This window comes from Nomascus leucogenys, chromosome 4 (genome assembly GCF_006542625.1).
Source record: "Nomascus leucogenys isolate Asia chromosome 4, Asia_NLE_v1, whole genome shotgun sequence".
NCBI classification, from domain to species: Eukaryota; Metazoa; Chordata; class Mammalia; order Primates; family Hylobatidae; genus Nomascus; species Nomascus leucogenys.
Genome location: NC_044384.1, coordinates 55535294 through 55556178, shown reverse-complemented (window position 1 = coordinate 55556178; position 20885 = coordinate 55535294). Strand labels below are relative to the sequence as shown.

Here is a 20885-nt window from a genome sequence, read left to right as displayed (position 1 = left end):
TATCGGTTTTCTTTAATAAAACACATGGCAGGTAAAAGACTATCCTATACAAACCCTTAACAGTAAGGGCAGGCTTAATTACATTCAACTCTCCAATTCCATTCATCAAATCATCTTAACCCTATTTACTTATTATTTATATAAAATGCAGTTTATCTGTACTGATTTTTCAGAAAATATTCATAATTATCTCTTTTGTAGTATCAATATTATGCATATCTCTAAACAATGTTGATTTCTTCTCAGTTTCTCCAAGTTGGATTAATTATCTGCTCAATCATTGCTAATATAGATATGCATACCATCATTACGAATGACATGTCATACAGGCAATCTGAAACAAGAGATTTGACTCAAGATTCTTTTTAAAACTTAATTTGGTTGTAATTCTAATTCTGATATAATTTATTGATGTGGTCCAGGTTAAATGAATTAATCTTCATATTTCATATCACTGAACTTTTTCTACATCTTTTAAATGTTGTGCTTTTCTACATCTTTAAAATGTTTCTACATCTTTTAAATCTCCCTACTTTTTGGTAGTTCTTGACGTGTTTTAAAAGCTCATCGACAGTCATAGTTGCATAACTCTGTGAATAGAGTAAAACCACTGAATTTTACACTTTACATGTGTGAATTTTGTTATGTGAATTATACCTAATATGCCACCATTATTATCTTAAAGTCCATTGAGAATGAACAGTGCTAAGTAATACAATATTCCAGCCTGCAACTAATAATCAAAATAACCTAACCACTGCCCTTCCCAAGGCTATAACTGCTGATAAAAACATGTTTGTTCAACTGAAGTAAAGAGATGCCATAAGTACACTTGGACAGATACAGAATACTTTACGGTCCATTTACTCTAATATTAACATTTCCTCACATTCCCTGGAAATATAGAAACTGAATCTTGGAGTCGACTAAAGGAAACTAACACGTAATTAAAATAGTTAATCATGGCTGGGCGTGGTGGCTCACGCCTATAATCCCAGCACTTTGAGAGGCCAAGGCAGGCGGATCATGAGGTCAGGAGATCGAGACCATCCTGGCTAACACGGTGAAACCCCGTCTCTACTAAAAATACAAAAAAAAAAATTAGCCGGGCGTGGTGGCGGGCACTTGTAGTCCCAGCTACTCGGGAGGCTGAGGCAGGAGAATGGCATGAACACGGGAGGCAGAGCTTGCAGTGAGCCGAGATCGCATCACTGCACTCCAGCCTGGAAGGCAGAACAAGACTCCATCTCAAAAAAAAAAAAAAAAAAAGGTAATGATAAACTCACAAATAACTACATCATTTATACTTTAGTGAAGTCATTTATACATGCATCATGGCTACTAAGCATCTGTTAAGAGTTTAAGAAACATAATTTTTTAATTTACACAGGAATAGGCACCTTTTTCTCAATACTTAAGTTTGATTTGTAGGCTATTTATTTTTCTTTTTTTTTTTTTTTTTTTGAGACAGAGTCTCCCTCTGTTGCCCAGGCTGGAGTGCAGTGGCATGATCTCGGGTCACTGCAATATCTGCCTTATGGGTTCAAGCAATTCTCCTGCCTCAGCCTCTTGAGTAGATGGTTATAGGCACGTGCCACCACGCCCAGCTAATTTTTGTATCTTTAGTAGAAACGGGGTTTCACCATGTTGACCATGCTGGTCTTGAACTCCTGACCTCAGGTGATCCACTGCCTCAGCCTCCCAAAGTGCTAGGATTACAGGTGTGAGCCACAGCACCCAGCCTTGTAGGCTATTTATAGTCAACTCTTGATAACTCATAATAGAGAATGAAGACACGAAGTTGTTACTGAAAGGAAGATTAATAACTAGTTAGACAAGATCATATATACGTTTATAGAAGCATAAAAGGCCAAGGCCTGAAACAACCAACTTCTTTATTTTATGGATGAGGGCACTGAAGCTCGCAAGAGTTAAAAGTGTTGTTCCAAGTAACAGCCAGTAAGTGGAAGAGTAAGGATTCAAGCCTAAGACATTCTGTGTGTGTGTGTGTGTGTGTGTGTGTGTGTGTGTGTGTGTGTGTGTGACAGAGAGAGAGAGAGAGAGACAGAGTCTTGCTCTGTCGCCCAGGCTAGGGTGCACCGGCACATTCTCGGCTCACTGCAACCTCCATCTCCTAGGTTCAAGCAATTCTCCTGCCTCAGCCTCCCGAGTAGCTGGGATTACAAGCACATGCCACCACACCCGGCTAATTTTTGTACTTTTAGTAGAGACAGGGTTTCACCATGTTGGCAAGGCCAGTCTCGAACTCCTGACCTAAAGTGATCCACGTGCTTTGGCCTCACAAAGTACTGGGATTACAGGCATGAGCCACTGCGCCCGGCCTCAAGCTTTAGACATTCTGACTCCAAAACCCAAGTCTTCTGGGATTCATAAGCAGAATCCTCATTCTGCAGCCAAAATTAATTTACAGGCCAAAAACATTAACTTTAAATTTATCTTTCTTTTTTTAAAAGGATAAAAACATTATTAATCTCTAAAGCAAGCATCCTCTGTGAGTAGAAACTTTAAATTGCCCTTTTAAAGTTTCAAAGTAGTTTTATCAAATATAACTCTTAATTCAAAACCAAAAACTATTTAAAAATGAAGTCAAACAAAACTACAACGGGTCAATACCTATGTGTTAAAGAGTGATTGTAGGGATAGTGCTTGTCTTTTTACCTTTAGCCATGTCACACTCCTTAATCATTTTGAGAAAGTTGGAAATTTCCCTATCTAGTCGCTGTTGGCATGACTGTGCTTTCTGCAAAAAAAGAAAAGACAAAATTAAAAGAAAAATTTTTACATTACTTATGCTTTAATGTTTCTATCAAAACTTTCAGTACATAGATTGATATACCATAATAGAGACATATGCCTTACAGAGAAAAAAAAGGTGAGATAAAATTTCCTTGTAAACTGAATATAACATTTAATCAAGTATAAAGTAAAAATAAACATTTTTAAGTTTTAAATACATTCAACATCTGTTGTGTAGATACCATACAATTGCATCCATTACTATTACTATCTCATTATGCCATGTGTATCTGAGGAATTATAATTCTCTGATTTATTAGCACTTTTAGTAGGCCTGATGAAATTCGTCAAGAAATTATAAAATGCATTCCTTAAAAATATATTTTAAAAACTGTTTTGTTCAAAAAAAAAATCCAGATGGTCCTAACATTTGGAAACCACAAGCTGATTCTCGTTCAGCAATTTAAGTGCATACAGCCCCCACATCATCAAACCAAAAAGGACATTTTCTTAGTGTGTCAAAGCTTCTGAAAATAAGGTAAAGTCAATTATAGAAAGCATCTTCTTGTAATTTGAAAGTTCTACATTTTTAGATCCCTAAAGGCAAAAAAACATAAATACAGAATTTCTTGATGAAAGTTACATCCCATCTTAGTGCAGATTTAGAAATCTAAAATGAAAGATCAGTCAAATCCATTTATTATATTAAAAATGTCATTTTGAAGGTAGTTTTATATATCATTTCCCTTTAAAGAGGTGGGATGAATAAGCAAGAAAATTATCATTGTAAATTTGCTTGGTTATCAAAATAGAAAATATTTATTCTGAGAATCTTGACCTTATAAACAATAGAATCACATTCTTTCAGGTAGAGTAATATATTTAGCCTTATGAAACTTCCCTACTTTGTACTCCTAATCTCAGCTAGCCCATCACAGAACATTTTGCACCCCCCAGAATCAAACTTACTATAGATCAGTATGTCAAGGTGGCATAGGTAAATACTCTTTTCTCCTATTTCACCTTATAAATTTTTTAGTGCTTACAAAGCTCTACTCAACCACAGTAGAATTATTCATGTTATCACATTAGTGACAGGCAATGTTCTCTTCAAAATTTGTATTACTCTCCTTTGTTTTGAGGGCTCTAACAACACCTATGTACCATTCACTTGGTGGGGAGCAGGGGGAGAATACCTACACCATGCAATTTAAAACACCATATATGCCTGATAATTTTTCCAGACACAGCCTGTGAATACAGGTTGAGGGGCAGGGAAAAAGTTTATCTAGAGGCACCGAAACATGCACTGCAACCAAATGCATCACTCATGATTTATTAATAGAAAATCATCATTCTTGCTCTATACATATTTAATACTCTGCCTATGTGCAAGTCAATGATACTGTTTTATCCTTTCTTTTCTATGATGAAAGTAAGCTAGAGGCATAAAAGTAAGCAATGGCTTCAACTGCAGACTATGAATCTGTAATAAACAGGATAGTTTTCCTGAAGTTACAATTAAAGGCAGGAAACACCTTCTGTAGCATCATCTTCAAATACATGAATCACATTTATCTTCCCTTGAATCATATTTCCATCTAACAGTTATTAGAAAGTTTCCTTGATCAATGATTTACTTGTTTTAAAGGGTACATAACAGGTCAGCTGGAGAAGATCCAATCTACACATACTGTTTTAAGTTGGGTACAAAGTATGTATGTCTTCTGTTCTAAACAACTTAGTGCTTTTTAATTGATACTAAAAGATGCTAAAAAGAACAGAGGTTATTAATATAATAAAACATAATATGGTCTCCCATTTGCTTAGTTGCTACTAGTTATATTTTGAAAAACTAAAATTCAATTTATGAAAGTTAATTCTTTTTAATATTTTGCAGAGTCCAACATGGTTTCTCATTTTTGACTTCTATGCCATTGACATTATGTCAGGAACTGATATGATTTGGTTGTGTCCCCACTCAAATCTCACCTTGAATTGTAGCTCCAATAATCCCCATGTTTTGTGGGAGGAACCCAGTGGGAGGTAATTGAATCATGGGAGTGGGCTTTTCCTGTGCTGTTCTCATGATAGTGAACAAGTCGCATAGGATCTGATGGTTTTATAAAGGGGGGTTCCCCTGCAAAAGTTCTCTTGCCTGCTGCCATGTAAGACATGCCTTTGCTCCTCCTTTACCTTCCGCCAAGATTGTGAGGCCTCTCCAGCCATGTGGAACTGTGAATCAATTAAACCTCTTTCCTTTTTAAATTACCCAGCCTGGGGTATGTCTTTATTAGCAGCATGAGAATGAACTAATACAGGGACTCTTTTTAAGTTTTAATTTCTATTTATTTATTCTACATAAATGGAATCTCACTATGAGCAATGTTATAATACCTAAAGTTTAACAGTATTTTAACTTTGCCCAAGTTATCTGGACAAAGCACACAAGAACAAGGATTAAACCCATTGATACAGGGGCCTAGAGGATCAGAAGTTACCCCAGGTGAGCAGCTGAGCCACATTTACAATACAGGTCTCCTGCTTAGAAACCAAAATTTTAGCTGTTGGTTTTGTATGAGTTAAGCTGATGTTAAATTATCTTATGATCCCTAACCTACAGGGCAGCTCGAAAATGCATATCAAGGGGGTGAACAGCTAGAGAGGAATGCATTGGCTAGTAGAGAAGTAATTAATTCCAGGCTATTTGCTGCAGAAAATCCACATTTGGTTAATTAAGCACAGAAGCAGATTGCCACCTACTCAGCAATAAAAATGAATAAACTACTAATACACACAACATTACGGTGAAAAAAGACACCTAAGAGCACATGCTGTATGATTCCATTTACATGAAATTCTAGAAAGGAAAACTGATCATGCTTATAATGACATTGTCATTATATCAGTGTCATTAGGTCAGTGGTTGCCAGAGATGGAAGTGGAGGGTATTATCTGGGAAGAGCAGCAAGGGAACAACATTTTCACATAATAAAAATGTTCTCTATCTTGATAGGAGTGGTGGTTACACAGACAATATACATTTGTCAGAATACATCAAATTGAAGACATAAAGTGAGTTCCTTTTTTCTGCAAACATTGTATTTCAATATTAATTCAAACTTTAAAAATAATAGATTGTCAAACTCTGATCACTTTCTTCTTTGCAGAAAATGGCCACTATTACAAGTAGTGATGCCGTAAGCACTTATCTCTAAGTCTTCCTAACTCCAGCCAAATCCACTTCAAAGATAGCCCCATACTCTGGCCAGGCGCAGTGGCTCACGCATGTAATCCCAGCACTTTGGGAGGCTGAGGCAAAAGAATCACTTGAGCCCAGCATTTCGAGACCTTTCTTGCAACATAACGAGACCTAATCTCCACAAAAAAACAACGAAAAAATTACCCAGGCTTGGTGGCACATGCCTATAGTCCCAGCTACTTAAGAAGCTGAGGCAGGAGGATCACTTGACCCCAGGTGGTCAATGCTGCAGTGAGCTGTGATCACACCACTGCACTCCAGCCTGGATGACAAAGTGAGACCCTGTCTCAAAAAGAAAAAAAAAAAACAAAAACCCATACTCCATCTTTCCTAAGTCAACCCAAAAGCACATTTATTCTTTCTGACATCTGGCGATTATTATGCCCTTGCTTTGTAACTTTCTTAGCGTTTCACTTTGCAATATGTATTTACATAAAGTAAAAATAAAAAACAAAAAAACAAAAGGATATATAGAGAAAAGTAATTCTCCTTCACACACCTTGCAATCTTATTTTGCACCTTTTTCAGCTGCAGAGCAACAAATGCTAATTTCTCATCTTTGCTGAACGATCTAAGTCTACACAAATATATATGTGTACATCCCTGTTTTTTTTCCTCCCAAGTAGTATCATATTTGGTACATCATTTTATGCCTTGTCCTTTTCACTTAACTGTATATCTTAAATATATCAGCATATACACATCTGCCTCATTCTTGCATGGATGTACCAATCTTTATTAGCTCCACGTGGATGTACATGCAACTTTCTGCACATTTATTTTAGTTGGGAATCAGTTATTTTTGTTGTTGTTGTTTTTGAGAGAGGCTGGCTCTATCACCCTATTGCCCAGGCTGGAGTGCATTGGTGCGATCTCAGCTCACTGCAACCTCCGCCTCACAGGTTCAAGCGATTCTTGTGCCTCAGGCTCCTGTGCAGTTGGGATTACAGATGTGCACCACCATGCCTGGCTAATTTTTGTGTTTTTAGAGGCAGGATTTCACCATGTTGGCTAGGCTTGTCTTGAACTCCTGGCCTCATGTGATCTGCCCGCCTTGGGAATCATTTATTCTTAAATCAGAAAAGCTTTATATTATTTTCTCATTCCATTAAACTCGAGCATCATCTGCTCATTACTTTTTCTTTTTTTTTTTTTTTTTTTTTTTGAGACGGGGTCTCACTCTGTCGCCCAGGCTGGAGTGCAGTGGCGTGATCTTGGCTCACTGCAACCTCCATCTCCTGGGCTCAGGGGATCCTCCCACCTCAGCCTCCTAAGTAGCTGGGACTACAGATACGGGCCACCATGTCCAGCTAATTTTTGTATTTTTAGTAGAGACAGGGTTTTGCCACGTTGCCCAGACTGGAGTGAAGTGGTGTGACCACAGCTTGCTGCAACTTCAGCCTCAAAATTTAAAAAAAAATTTGTTTTTAAAATGGGGATTCGCCATGTTGCCCAGGATAGTCTTGAACTCCTGGGCTCAAGTAATCCACCCACCTCAGCCTCCCAAAGTACTGGGATTACAGGCGTGAGACACCATGCCTGGTCTGCTCATCACTTCTTGTAACACAGAAACAGTTCAGATCCTACAGAATCAAGACATCTTCAACAAATAAAACCCCCACTTTGGTAGTACCACCCAGAGCCTCTAAGAGCCTATCCCAGCACTGTCCAATAGAACTTTCTATGATGCTGGAAATATTCTATATCTTCGCTGTCTGTTGTGGTAGCCACATGTGGCTACTGAGCACTTGAGATGTGGCTAATATGTAGTTAAATATAGTTAAAATGAATAACTGAATTTTTTTCTGAGTCGTCTCACTCTTTCGCCCAGACTGGAGTGCAGTGGCACAATCTCAGCTCACTGCAACCTGTGCGTCCTGCCCCACCGGGCTCAAGTAATTCTCTTGCCTCAGACTCCCGAGTAGCTGGGACTACAGGTGCCCACCACCATGCCTGGCTAATTTTTGTATTTTTAGTAGAGATGGAGTTTCACCATGTTGGCCAGGCTGTTCTCAAACTCCTGACCTCAAGTGGTCCACCCACCTCAGTCTCCCAAAGTGCTGGGATTACAGGCATGAGCCACTGCACCCAGCTGAATAAATGAATTTTAAAATTTTAATTAATTTAAATGTAAATAGCCACATGTGTAAATAGCCACAGGATAGCTAATAGCTATCATATTGGACAGTGCAGTTCTATACCAATACTGTGCTTGACTAATTTCTAATTTTTATTTCTGAAATATTTTCAAGTTGCTATTACAACAACCATGAGGTCAATAATTCTAGGACTTGTCTTATACAATCATATTGCATAAGATAATGTTTACCAAAAAATGTTTATACTGAAAAACTGACTCACTCTCTCTTTTTTTTTTTTTTTTTTTTTTTTTGAGACGGAGTCTCGCTCTGTCACCCAGGCTGGAGTGCAGTGGCGCGATCTCGGCTCACTGCAAGCTCCACCTTCTGGGTTCACGCCATTCTCCTGCCTCAGCCTCCCGAGTAGCTGGGACTACAGGTGCCCACCACCACGCCTGGCTAATTTTGTGTATTTTTAGTAGAGACAGGGTTTCACCGTGTTAGCCAGGATGGTCTCAATCTCCTGACCTCGTGATCCACCTGCCTCGGCCTCCCAAAGTGCTCGGATTACAGGCGTGAGCCACCATGCCCAGCCCTTTCTTTCTAAGAGACAGGGACTCACTATATTGCCCAGGCTGAACTCAAACCCTTGGGCACAAGTGATCCTCCCACCTCAGCCTTTCCCTCATTTCTTATAGGTCTGTGTACTAATCCAAAAGCATGTTAAGGAAATAAAATCAGTTTTGTTGTCAATTCAGATGATTTTAGAGTGTATCAGTCCTAGAATGACTAATTCCCCTTAGAATGTCTATAGGTACCAAGAACAGACCTTTCCATAAATTGGCCCCTGAATTCCACTGGAACTTAAGAACTCAAGAATGAAGGGCATCTTGGAGCCAGTCTACCGACAAGCTATAATTCAACACACTTCAAAGCTCATTTTGGATTTTACCTATTTTGAACCAGTCTCCAGATGTTGATACAGAATCAAGATTCACAGCATTGGCCAGGCATGGTGGCTCATGCCTGTAATCCGAGCACTTTGGGAGGCCAAAGCGGGAGGATCACTTGAGGTCAGGAGCTTGAGACCAGCCTGGCCTACATGGTGAAACCCGTCTCTACTAAAATTACAAAAATTAGCCGGGCGTGGTGTTGTGTGCCTGTAATCCCAGCTACTCGGGAGGCTGAGGCGAGAAGATTGCTTAAACCCAGGAGGTGGAAGTTGCAGTGAGCCGTGATCACACCACTGCATTCCAGCCTGTGCAACAGAGCAAGACTCTGTCTCAAAAAAAAAATAAATAATAAAATAAATAAAGAAAGAAAGAAAGAAAAAAAGATTTACAGAATTAGCATTCAAACTCTGTTGGAGAGGAACATGCAAAACCTAAAGTGCTTAACACTATAGTGCTAAAACTCTCATTAACTTTAGCTGCAATAAAATCTAAAAGGCAAAACCTTCATGGTTTTAAAGTTAACATGTGAACAAAACATTAAGGAATAAACTGAAAGATATAGTAGAGGTTGATGACCTGAAAATTTGAAAATTATGCTAAAGAAGAAATCTTGCCGGGATGCGGTAGCTCACGTCTGTAATCCCAGCACTTTGCGAGGCCAAGGCGGGTGGATCACAAGGTCAGGAGATCAAGACCATCCTGGCTAACACGGTGAAACCCTGTCTCTACTAAAAATACAAAAAAAATTAGCCGGGTGCAGTGGCGGGCGCCTGTAGTCCCAGCTACTCGAGAGGCTGAGGCAGGAGAATGGTGTGAACCCGGGAGGCGGAGCTTGCAGTGAGCTGAGATCGTGCCACTGTACTCTAGCCTGGGCAACAGAGCAAGACTCCATCTTAAAAAAAAAAAAAAAAAAAAAGAAATCTTTTTAATGGTATATAAGTTAGTATGCTTTTATTTTACCTGTAACTTCCATTTAAAAACTTTTAAAATTATCATAATTGTAGCAAAGATATTAGTATGCTTTGTAAATCCTTCCAGGTTTTATCATTTACTTCTTATTGACGATAGGTAAATAGGGAAGGATTTCTTTTCAATTAGGGAATACCAACTGAAAGTTAAAATATTTAGCATCTTTTTTTTTTTTTTACTTGTTTAATGTAATTTTGGCCGTATGTATTTAAATCTTCCATATTTTCCCAGTTTTAATGTTATTTAAATGCTGTAGTAGATGTTACTTTTGCAAAGTTCACTGATCTGAAAATTTTGTTTATGGTTCTCACATACACATTAGGCTTTAAACCAGAGGTAGTATGGTAAAGGAGTTGTCATCAAGTCTGGGGAATGTCTTCGACAAACATGGGAGAGTTCAAATTCTTTAATGTTCTGTCATAAATTAAGATTAGGGATTGAAGGAGTCAAAATACCTTTTATATTTAAATGTATAGGTCCCTAAGTTGATAAAACTCCGTAGGTATTACGGAATTTAACTTCATTAAAGTTGTTGAACTAGAAACATTCAAATCTTGCCACCAACTCATTTAATTTATAAAGACAAAAAAATTAAATTTAGTAGGCAAATTCATATATCCTTACATAATTATTCAGACTGAAACTCATCATCATTCCATAGTTCTAATTCTTCCAAATTCAATTCCCATTCTTTCAGATACAAGATGTAAATAAAAGGTACAGCCAGAAAATTGATGACCCCTCAAAACACCTATTCCATTTCAATTACCTATGCTGATATTCCTCTAGGGATAAGACACTGGTGTCACTTCAGAAGACTTCTCCATTCATTATTGATGCTTTACCTTATCTCTTAGCAACCAAGCTACAGACTACAAGTGGTTTTAAAGGAAACCTACCGACCAGGAAAGGTATCACTATGGTTGCATTATTTAAACTCTGAAATCTACAGTGAAGTCATAAAGGGCATCAAGTCAAGCTATGCATGCTACCCATCCTGGCAGCAACTTTCAAACAGAATGACAGTCTGTTAACAGCAATGTAAAAAGTTTCACCTAAAAAAGTACAATGCCTTTAAGGCACATGTCCATCTCATCAGAGAGTATCTACAAAGGCATTTGATAGTATTACCATGACAGACATAAGCTACCAACACAATGCAACTCAGTGAAGAACAATACTATTTCTATTGTTGTTAGAAATCATAATTTCAAAACCTTACATCTTAAAGAAAAAAGTTCTTGATAAAACCTGTATGACATAGATAGCTATAAAAGTCAGGTTACATTTTCCTATTTACCTCTAAAGATTTCTTCAAGTCTACAGCAGAAACCATATCTTCCTCCTCCTCATCAGTCAGCTGGTCCTGTGAACAGTAGTGAGTGCTGTAAGCAGAATGTTCTTCTATTGCTTCCAGCCAGTACTGAAATCATGCAAGGATTTAAATGAGAGTGGAAAGCATTTTTATTCCAAAGAGATAATATTACAATGATCTGGTAAGCATAAAATTTACCTAGTGAAATAAGTATTATGGCCTCAAAAAGGAAAGCAAAGCAACCAGTAATGAAACAGCAATGTGGGTCTCTTGTCCATGATATGTCTGGATAAAAGCTTTTCCTAGCACTTTAAAAAATATCATCTATAAGTTTACATATTCATGAATGTTAATATGCAAACACATTACAGAAATTAAATAATGGGAGAAAACTTTGTCATTTAAAATTATACGTTCTCGTTTTCAATATTGAGAACCTGTAATTTTATAACTTAACAGAATAAGTTACTATATAGTAATGGATCCAGATACACAATTTTACTAACTTACACTCAAATTAGAAGCACAAGAAACTAAGGTCATATTAAAACAGCCAATACTTGCCCTGATGCTTTAACTTTTACTATATTTTTAAAATAACAGTGATTTCACAAAAAGAATGTTTGACCTAAAAATACCCTATCTTACTTTTTCCTCGTTTTCTTACACTATACTCAGGGTCAAATCTTACCATTTCATGAAATGTTGGGAGAATCATGAGTTAGACTGTTTAGGGTTCTCTGCGGGGCCAAAGTTTACTACTTTGGAAAATAGATTATTTTAACCACTTACATAGTTTACCAAAAAGTCAAGATATGTCTATGAACACTGCTTTGATTTAAAAGAATAAGAATAGGCCTGCCGTGGTGGCTCACGCCTGTAATCCCAGCACTTTGGGAGGGCAAAGTGGGCGGATCAAGTTCGAGACCAGCCTGGCCAAAACGGTGAAACCCCATCTCTACTAAAAATACAAAAATTAGCCAGGCATGGTGGTACATGCCTGTAATCCCAGCTACTCGGGAGGCTGAGGCAGGAGAATTGCTTGAACCAGAAAGGCAGAGGTTGCAGTGAGCCAAGATCACACCAGTGCACTCCAGCTTGGGTGACAGAGCAAGGGAGGCTCTATCTCTAAATGAATGAATGAATGAATGAATGAATGAATGAATGAAAGAAAAAGAAAAGGGCCGGGCGCGGTGGCTCATGCCTGTAATCCCAACATTTTGGGAGGCTGAGGTGGGCGGATTACAAGGTCAGGAGTTTGAGACCAGCCTGACGAATGTGGTGAAACCCTGTCTCTACTAAAAACACAAAAATTAGCCAGGCGTGGTGGCGTGCACCTGTAATCTCAGCTACTCAGGAGGCAGAGGCAGAGGCAGGAGAATTGCTTGAACCAGGGAGGCAGAGGTTGCAGTGAGCTGAGATCCCACCACTGCACTCCAGCCTGGGCGACAGAGCAAGTCGGTCTCAAAAAAAAAAAAGAAGAATAGGGATACTCCATTAAGTGACTGCACCATAAATATTGATCAAGTAAATCCCAATTTTCTAGCTTGCTGCTATTGTTTAATTTATCACATAGGAAGGCTGAGTCTCCACTGTAATGAGTGTCAGAATGCCTGGCTTGTAGTCCAGATTCTGTCACTCACGAGCTGCCTGGCCTTGGGAAATCACTTCAATCTTAGAATCCTTAGTTTCCTCACCATAAGTTAAGGCATAGACCTGCCACTTACATTAAAAGGATGCCTCTTACATTCAGAGAATTAAAATTGAAAAACAAATTATGAACAGAAAATACCTGCAGGTTGATAAAGAACTAATTCATGTACCAAATTTTAAAAGCTTCATTTAAAAAGTGCAATCAGGCCAGGCACAGTGGCTCATGCCTGTAATTCCAGCACTTTGGGAGGCCAAGGCGGGCGGATCGCCTGAGCTCAGGAGTTTGAGACTACCCTGGACAATGTGGTGAAACTCCGTCTCTGCTAAAATACAAAAAAAATTAGCCAGGCGTATTGGCATGTGCCTGTAGTCCCAGCTACTCAGGAGGCTGAGGCATGAGAATCGCTTGAGCCTGGGAGGCAGAGGTTGCAGTGAGCCAAGATCGTGCCACTGCACTCCAGCTTGGGCTATCGAGTGAGACTCTGTCTCAAAAAAATAAATAAATAAAAATTAAAAAAAAATTAAAAGTACAATCAACAAGATTTTGGATGTTACCATTGAACCTATGTTATATTCTCCATGTCTTTAAATGTTCTGTAAGTTTTAGGAAAGATACATGAATCCGTAAGATTACCTCTCTTGATTGTTGAAGGCTATTCTTAGGAACCCGGAAGCCATGAATGGTGTCATCAAAGCATTTAATAAAGAAGAGGCAGCTATCAGTGGATTTTACCTTGGATATAAAGAAGCGAGTAAGACAACATTCATTCACATAAAAGAGGACCCTTAAATTATCTATACATAAAATTTAAAGTAGTGACATGACTTAAGGATACCCAGTTGAACGCTTAAGTATTGATAGATAAAAATTGGAAAAAAAACAAAAAAGAGCCCGCATCGCCAAGTCAATCCTAACCCAAAAGAACAAAGCTGGAGGCATCACGCTACCTGACTTCAAACTATACTACAAGGCTACAGTAACCAAAACAGCATGGTACTGGTACCAAAACAGAGATATAGATCAATGGAACAGAACAGAGCCCTCAGAAATAATGCTGCATATCTACAACTATCTGATCTTTGACAAACCTGACAAAAACAAGAAATGGGGAAAGGATTCCCTGTTTAATAAATGGTGCTGGGAAAACTGGCTAGCCATATGGAGAAAGCTGAAACTGGATCCCTTCCTTACACCTTATACAAAAATTAATTCAAGATGGATTAAAGACTTACATGTTAGACCTAAAACCATAAAAACCCTTGAAGAAAACCTAGGCATTACCATTCAGGACATAGGCATGGGCAAGGACTTCATGTCTAAAACACCAAAAGCAATGGCAACAAAAGCCAAAATTGACAAATGGGATCTAACTAAACTAAAGAGTTTCTGCACAGCAAAAGAAATGACCATCAGAGTGAACAGGCAACCTACAAAATGGGAGAAAATTTTCGCAACCTACTCATCTGACAAAGGGCTAATATCCAGAATCTACAATGAACTCAAATTTACAAGAAAAAAACAACCCCATCAAAAAGTGGGCGAAGGACATGAACAGACACTTCTCAAAAGAAGACATTTATGCAGCCAAAAAACACATGAAGAAATGCTCATCATCACTGGCCATCAGAGAAATGCAAATCAAAACCACAATGAGATACCATCTCACACCAGTTAGAATGGCCATCATTAAAAAGTCAGGAAACAACAGGTGCTGGAGAGGATGTGGAGAAATAGGAACACTTTTACACTGTTGGTGGGACTGTAAACTAGTTCAACCATTGTGAAAGTCAGTGTGGCGATTCCTCAGGGATCTAGAACTGGAAATACCATTTGACCCAGCCATCCCATTACTGGGTATACACCCAAAGGACTATAAATCATGCTGCTATAAAGACACATGCACATGTATGTTTATTGTGGCACTATTCACAATAGCAAAGACTTGGAACCAACCCAAATGTCCAACAACAATAGACTGGATTAAGAAAATGTGGCACATATACACCATGGAATACTATGCAGCCATAAAAACTGATGAGTTCATGTCCTTTGTAGGGACATAGATGAAACTGGAAATCATCATTCTCATTAAACTATCGCAAGGACAAAAAAACAAACATCGCATGTTCTCACTCATAGGTGGGAATTGAACAATGAGAACACATGGATACAGGAAGGAGAACATCACACTCCGGGGACTGTTGTGGGGTGGGGGGAGGGGGGAGGGATAGCATTAGGAGATACACCTAATGCTAAATGACGAGTTAATGGGTGCAGCACACCAACATGGCACATGGATACATATGTAACAAACCTGCACATTGTGCACATGTACCCTAAAACTTAAAGTAAAATAAATAAAAAAAAAAGAATGGAAAAAGGTAGATTTCTTCCAGACCCTATCAGAGGCCCCCCACCTGTTGCAGAAAACAACTATAAAACCCGGATACGAAAGAAAAGGTAACCACATGGAGGAACCTGGACCTGAACAAAAGCTAACAGACTCTGATGGGAGTCACGCTCTCTGGAGGAAAGGGGCCAAGGAGCTGTGGAAGTAAGTTCCCATGCCTAAGGTTTTGCACCTGGGACTAAGCACAGTCCACATGGTGACAGGACAGCAGCAAGGGCACATGTGGAAACCCCTGTCTTTGGACATTAATAAAGCAAACCTTGAACTCATAAGCACCAAAGAGAACAGGGGAATCTCCCAAGGGAAAGTGACAGAGAGATGGTCCCCAGATTCTGTCTGCTACTCACATCTCTGACTCATGAGCCACACACACATAGAAGCAGCTCATATAAACACAACCTATCTGAACTGAGTCCAGAGCCACTGCCCAAGACACATAGCTCATGATCCAAACCAAGCCAAAAAAAGGACTTGCTACAACGGACAACACTTAACAGAGAAAAACAACAGAATCCAAAATCTCCAGAACTCAACATTCATAATATTAACAATATTATGATTATTAAAATATAGAATACATAATATTATAATTATACAATATTATATATCATATAATAAAATATATTATATATAATACAATATATTATATTATATAATAAAATATATAATACAATATATTATATTATATAATAAAATATATAATACATAATGTATATTATAATTATATAATAATCATAATATTAATCATATTAAGAGTATCATCCAAAATTACCTGACATATGGGCTGGGTGCAGTGTCTCATGCCTGTAATCCCAGCACTTTGGTAGGCCGAGGCGGGAGGATTGCTTGAGGTCAGGAGTTCGAGACCAGCCTAACCAACATGGCAAAACCCCATCTCTACCAAAAAATACAAAAATTAGCCAGGCATGGTCGTGTTCACCTGTAATCCCAGCTACTCAGGAGGCTAAGGCAGAGAACTGCTTGAACCTGGGAGGTGGAGGTTGCAGTAAGCTGAGATCGTGCCACTGCCCTCCAGCCTGGGTGACAGAGCGAGATTCCATCTCAAAAAAACAAAAACAAGAACAAAAAAAACCAAAACAAAACCCACAATTACCTGACATATGAAGAAGCATGAAAGTAGAACACATTCACAAAAGAAAAATCCAATTAAAAGGCAAAAATTGCCAGAATGGGTAATAGGAACTAAAACATATGCTATCTCCAAGAGACAGAAAATAAATATAAAGATACATAGAGGCTGAAAGTAAATGGATAGGAAAAAGACGCCATGCGAACAGTAAACATAGGCCAAAGTGGTTATGTTCATATCAGACAAAATAAATTTTAAAACAAAATGTATTACAAGAGATAAAGAGGGCCACAAAACAATAAAAGGATCAATTAATCAAGAAGACAACAATCATAAGTATGTTATCAATAACGGAGCAGGAAATGCAACATTCCACAAGCACAGTTGGACACTTTCACATCCCTCTTTCAGCAATTGATACAACCACTAGCCAAAACCAAGACACAAAAGATCTGAATGCTATCAACCACCATGACTGAATTAATATTGATAGGACCCTACAACCAACAATAATAGCAAAACAACCAACAATAATAGAAAAATACACATTCTTTTCAATTGAATGTACTAGGATATTTCATCATCAAATAAGCCTGGGTAAATTTGACAAATATTTTTGGACAATCCATCTCTCATTCCATAATACATGGAGATAAATAAAAGTTAACTATATTTTAAAATTTTGTTCAAAATGGAGATGCCACGACTTTACTTATTCTCAGATTAAAATATATACAAATGTTTTCTACAGCATTCCACAGAACCCCAAGATTTTACAAGGCTGTATAAATGATTTGGGTCAATCACTTGAAGAACTGATTTCACAGTTAGAGGAGCAAAGGATCCATGTTTCATCCTACCGTGCATACTGCTTGAGTCAGGTGTTTGCATCCCTGGCGATAAATATTATGAACTGCATCGGGCCTTCAAAATAAAGATGAAATTATCAAGACAAAAGGAAAAGAGATAAGTGAAAAAATTCATATTTCAAAATTTATACAGTGAAATTTGATAAGTGTAAAGATCGTAATACTTACTGTTTCCTATACCATGAAAGGACTCCATGCTCTAACACTACCCAGAATAATCTCCAGCCAAAAAATCTTGAACTCTAAGGGAAAAATAACAAAGATTTCCTAAGCTGACACATCTAGATTCAAATACTTGACTGATAAAAAGTAATTAAGTGAGGACAGTCATATTTGAGTTTTTAGACAGTAGCACTGAACATTAAAAAAAATGATCAAACATGAACTTAGGTACTAAGTGCAGTAATGAAAACATACCACTACAGGGTGACAGGAACAACAGAAATGCCATACTGATAAGATCAATGATGATTACAGTTTATGGTTCTGACAAAACTGTTCAGGGATTATTTACAGAAAATATACCAGTTGTGGGCTTCAAAGACAATTTCCTCAAAGTCATGAATGAATGTCTAAAAAAGAAAATTATCCTAAATTTATCTTATACAATATAAGCATACAGATACATAAATAGATACAGGGATTGCTTGCAAATGCTAAAGAAATTATGTGCTCTTCCATGGTTAATTCTAGAAAACAGGATTCTCCAAAATGTAGAAACTGTTAGGACCAGAAGAATTTTATATATGTACCATGTGATAATTCAAATATTAATTTTCTTCTAAGTCTTCCATGGTTTGATGTTCATAACAAAAATAATACTGTAATTCTTTGATCTAGTAAGAAAAAAATGTATTTTCCCCCCACTCCTTTTCACAAAAACTTAGTCACCTAAAAGTGACTCATCAACACCAAAAAAAACACCTAAAAGGGACCATCAACACACAGAAAAGTAACTGCTACAACCAGTGGAAGCCTCTTGAAATCCGGTAGTATAAAAGTGGTTTGCCGGGCATGGTGGCTCACACCTGTAATTCCAGCAATTTGGGAGGCCGAGGCGGGTGGATCACAAGGTCAGGAGTTCAAGACCAGCCTGGCCAAGATGGTGAACCTTCGTCTCTACTAAAAACACAAAAATTAGCCGGGAACAGTGGCGGGCGCCTATAATCCCAGCTACTTGGGAGGCTGAGGCAGGAGAACCACTTGAACCCAGGGAGCGGAGGTTGCAGTGAGTGTACCACTGCACTTTAGCCTGGGCGACAGAGCAAGACTCTGTCTCAATAACTAAAAATAAAAAAAAAATAAGTGGTTTACATTATAAGATCCAAGAGCGATTAAATCACATATACTTCGGAAATGATTTTTAAAAAGTTTTAAACAGAAATAGAGCACCTGAGAATTATTCTTTACAGTTATATAATTAAAAAACCACCCCAACTTACCTTCCAGAGAGGGCCCTCATATCGTTTCAATGCTTTGTAGATGACCTGTCAAAAACATGTTTTCATGAAAAATGCATCTACATACTTCAAACATTCAAAATTTTTTTCTAAAAATTATTAGATAAATTTAATTCATTACTCTGTACCTTATTACCAACAAGAATGTGTTTCATTTCAGCACCCTGGGCAAGGTCAAAAGGTTTCTGATCTGTGCAAAATACAAAGAAAAAAAGCCATCAACAGCTTAAATGTACTATAACAATCAATGCTGTAACTGCAGCATCTAATATTCCTTCATTTTTCTATTGCCTATATCTTTTTCTTTCCCCAAAAAATTACCTACCAGAGAGAGGTTGCCATCTCAATTATTTATGGCCTGCCTTTTGGTCACTAACTATTAAGCCAGCAAATCAGATTAACTTCACAACAAATTATCATGAACTCACAAATTTGTGGCTTAAACAATACAAATTTATTATCTTACAGTTTCAGAGATCAGAAGTCTGAAATCAATTTCACCAGGCTGAAATCAACATGTGGACAGAGCTGCATTCCTTCTGGAGGCTCTAAGGGAGACATTTCCTTGCCTTTTCCACTTCTAGCGGCCAACTACATGACTTGACATGGGGTCTCTTCCTCCATCTCCAAAGCACATCATTCCAACCTCTGCTTCCAGCATTCTGTTCTCTCTCTATATATAGGCCTCATTGCTATCAGGAGCCTTGTAATTACATAGGTCTACCTGAATAATTCAGGATTTCCCCTCATCTCAAGATACCTAACTAATCACAAATTTGGGGTCCACTCTTTAGACGACCACAGCCACGCTTCAGCCGTCTCGCTGCATAATGGGTAGCAGAGATGGCTCACAAGCCAAGGGTGTGATGGTCCACAATTTAGGACAAAAGAAAAAGGTGACAATGGAGAATAAAGCCGGCAAGCTATCAGTGTTAATTTTTCCAACCTTACACATGCACATTCCATGTTTTGCCTAACAACAACAAAAATGGAGTTTGTCTTATCAAAGTTATTTATTGAGTTCTGAAGTGAGCTGGATATTAAATGAAGGACAAAAGGTAAAAAACAAAACAAAACAAACAAACAAAACCCCACAAATAAATCAAACCATCTCCTAGCCTCAAATACTTATTATTAGAGAAACGAAAGCTACCTATGAATATTAGAAGAGTCCTTTCAAAACAACTCTGGAACTGTTTATGCAGTAAGGTGACATATTCTATCAGATAACCTTTTAGGCCAGGCGCAGTGGCTCACAACTATAATCCCAGTACTCTGCGAGGCTAAGGCGGAAGGATGGCTTGAGGCCAGAAGCTTAAGACTAGCCTGGGTAACATAGTGAGACCTTATCTCAACAACAACAACAAAAAATTTTAATTAGCCAGGCATGGTGGCATGTGCCTACAGTCCCAGCTACCACTGCACTCCAGACTGGGTGACAGAGTGAGACTCGGTCTCTAAAAACAAAAAGGGGGGGCTGGGAGGTGGTTTAAAATAATAATATTTTTATAAATACCAAACACCTGGTATGTGTTGGCAATTTTTTTGTATGATATCTCCTAATGAGGGTCTGTTATGTACCAATCACTATTTTAGGCACTGAGGATTCAGCAGTGAACATAACAGAAAAAGCACTGGGGGGATGGGAAAGCATAGAAGGTAGGAAAGACAGATGATAATTAATTTTTAAAGATATAGCAGACAATGAACCACGGTACGCCCAGACTTTTTAAATAAATGATTTGACAGAGTAACTGGGATACCACTTTAGATTGGAGGATGAGGGGTTGATCAGGGAAGGCCTCTCTGAGGAAGGGATGTCTAGGTTGAAAAGAAGGATCCAGCCTTGTGAAAATACAGGGAAGGACATTCTAGCAGAGGAACAGCTGATGCAAAGGCTCTGGGGTAGGAACAATTCAGCAGGCAAGTGACGAAGTCAGAGAGGCACACAGAAGCCACATCACACAGGGGTTTGTAGGCCGGACTTTTGTAAGCCAGCATAAGGAGTTTTGAGTTTCATTCTAAATAGGATGAAAAGCCACTGACGGGTTTTAAGTAAGAGTAACAT

The 20885-nt window shown here is 38.2% G+C and overlaps 1 protein-coding gene across 2 annotated transcripts in view; it reads right to left on the bottom strand.

Moving 5' to 3' along the window:
- The window catches only part of OSBPL1A (oxysterol binding protein like 1A), a 239526-nt gene that overhangs the window by 140156 nt on the left and 78485 nt on the right, over nt 1-20885 (bottom strand). The window contains exons 8-14 of one of the 2 annotated variants that reach the window (XM_012506331.2): nt 18946-19007; nt 18800-18844; nt 17526-17599; nt 17349-17412; nt 13622-13720; nt 11320-11442; nt 2680-2761 (exon numbers count right to left, since the gene is read on the bottom strand). In XM_012506331.2, the coding sequence (XP_012361785.2) occupies nt 2680-2761; nt 11320-11442; nt 13622-13720; nt 17349-17412; nt 17526-17599; nt 18800-18844; nt 18946-19007 (549 nt within the window). Of the gene's footprint in view, nt 1-2634; nt 2659-2679; nt 2762-11319; nt 11443-13621; nt 13721-17348; nt 17413-17525; nt 17600-18799; nt 18845-18945; nt 19008-20885 lie in introns of those variants that run through there. The other variant, XM_030810631.1, reaches the window with a different exon arrangement.